The sequence below is a fragment of the Perkinsus marinus genome, assembly GCF_000006405.1.
Source record: "Perkinsus marinus ATCC 50983 genomic scaffold scf_1104296935914, whole genome shotgun sequence".
Classification (NCBI taxonomy): Eukaryota; Perkinsozoa; order Perkinsida; family Perkinsidae; genus Perkinsus; species Perkinsus marinus.
The window spans coordinates 1-2,082 of NW_003214302.1; the positions used below are offsets into that span (position 1 = coordinate 1).

Below are 2,082 nucleotides of genomic sequence, written 5' to 3' on the forward strand. Positions count from 1 at the left end.
AGGGCCCATCAGATAGTGTATGATCGAATGATCAACCAAATAGTCCTCAGAGTCAGTTCGAATACCCTGGTTGTAATACCTAAGGCCGACCACCATATGCACACATGGTGAACTACGTGTACTGATGACAATATGAAAATGCTGAGGAAATTCTAGGTGAATTTTCATTTATTTTTTGTCGTTTTTGGTTCCTGTATATTTCTACCCAGTGTTGGAGTATATGTTCGCTTTTCTCAGCTGGGTTCGGGTATCAGAGAAAGTTTACACACACGAATTCGAGTAGAAGTGTACCGAAACCAATAAAAATTCCCTCAGTTTCCTCAGACTTTCTGTCATCAGACTTTTGCATATTTTCCCACACTGTTTCTACCCTAAATCAAATGTAAATTTTCATGATGAAGTTAGGAAAGTCTTGAGCCGAGTAAATGCAGCATATTTTCCAACAACAACATCTCCATAGTTCAACAAATCGTGCCAATGCCCGACTACACGCGGAACTTCCTGGTGATGTCTTTTATTTGTTCGTGAGTGCCCGTGAGACCGATCGTTCGCGGATCAAACTCGCTTAGATAAAGAGAGGTCTGCCATAGAGAACATGATAGTCATCATCGATTAGCCCTACCTGTGCACATGTGTCTCTACTAGGGTCAACGGTCACGAAGATCGGCACTATGGTACCTAACAGTCGCGTACAGCGGTAAACCACCACAGATGAATTACCAGCTCCAAATTCCTTTTCTATGATGTCCACCGCCTTGCCGGCTTTCTCGAGTTCTTGAGGGCATATGTCCGGACAAAAAGTAAAGCCAAAATAAATGAGATAATATTTCCCCCTCAACTGCTCCGATGCCACCGGTTTACCATTTCCTAATGATAACGCATCCCCTCAGTCACCACAAAGAGAAGGCTTACGACAGTCTACGAGGGTCCATGGACCTCCCAACTTCGGTTTGCCGATTTCCTCAACTTCTGCGAGGGACCGCCCGACGCCGTGTTTACGCTGGTAGTCCGCACTGAAGAGCAACTCTAAGAACTAATGAAGTAGTGAAAATTACTTACAATTCTACCATTAATAGGACCAACGAGCCGACGCATACGAACAACGCTGCACTCTTATACGTGAAACTGAAAACAGAGGTCATTCCAGAGATGTATTATGTGTCCGCTTTTCTCAGCTGACCCTAGGAGGTTATATACGAATTCGGGTAGAAATGTATAGAAACCAACGAGAATTTCCCAAAGTTTCCTCAGGATCTTCATATTGTCACCAACATATGTGGCTGGGCATATTTTGAGGATTATAAAATATGAAAATACTATTTTCCCACACTGAGTGTTCCTGTTATTAACAACGAGTAGACAAGTTTACGGTTGTGAAACTGAGATTGAGCGTATCAATGTCATTTAATATAATGGCTCAGGGAAAAAACACCATCAATTGCGGGGCACGCACGTACACAGGACTGCACGCACGAACAAAGCAAGACCGGGCTCGTCAATCCTCAATACGCCCCCTCTGCCCCGACAATTGAGGGTGATGCAGAATCGGCACAACATTATAGTGATGATGATCAACAACGCTACCGTCAGTTAAGACAATACGGATCCTTCTACCTTCATCTAGCAGATCCTTCACATGACCCAAACGGTATCCGGGGCTCAGCTTCTTTTCCGGATGGTAGATCAGCACTGGGTCACCAATCGTAGGCTTCAGGATCTTGTTCTTCAAGCTCTGGTACCCCATAGAGCGAGCGACAGCCATCCTCATGTCGCGGAACATCTCATTCAGGAAATAACACCGCACTGCTCTAACGCGGTGAGAAATAGGAAGAGTAGAAGAGCCACCAGCGAGGACGCAACCTCGCTTACGAGTAAATCCACGAGCCAATTGATCAGGCGTAACCACGACAAACTCGCCAGATGGCTCGTCAGAGTTAGCATAATCCAACGGACGAGTATTCATCAGGAACGTTACCTCCCTGCAGATACTCTCCAAATCGACATCGTCCTTGCGTCGCGGACGTCGTCGTCCCACAAATCCCGCTTGGCTCCTCAGAAGCGTCTTTGCGATCTTTATGCCAA

General features: G+C 45.6%; 2 protein-coding genes across 2 annotated transcripts; both read right to left on the minus strand.

Annotated features, from left to right (window-relative positions):
• Window positions 1-485: 485 nt before the first annotated feature.
• On the minus strand, window positions 486-1,095 carry Pmar_PMAR012976 (sco1, putative; the record flags this gene model as incomplete). Its single annotated transcript, XM_002783852.1, has 5 exons — window positions 486-581; window positions 623-678; window positions 721-867; window positions 913-1,026; window positions 1,056-1,095. 5 exons carry the CDS (start codon window positions 1,093-1,095, stop codon window positions 486-488), a joined length of 453 nt encoding a protein of 150 aa, XP_002783898.1.
• Window positions 1,096-1,495: 400 nt separating this feature from the next.
• Pmar_PMAR012977 (hypothetical protein) lies at window positions 1,496-1,963 on the minus strand (the record flags this gene model as incomplete). The annotated part of the gene is made up of 1 exon (XM_002783853.1): window positions 1,496-1,963. The coding sequence occupies one exon, from the start codon at window positions 1,961-1,963 to the stop codon at window positions 1,496-1,498; it is 468 nt and encodes a 155-aa protein (XP_002783899.1).
• Window positions 1,964-2,082: the final 119 nt, after the last annotated feature.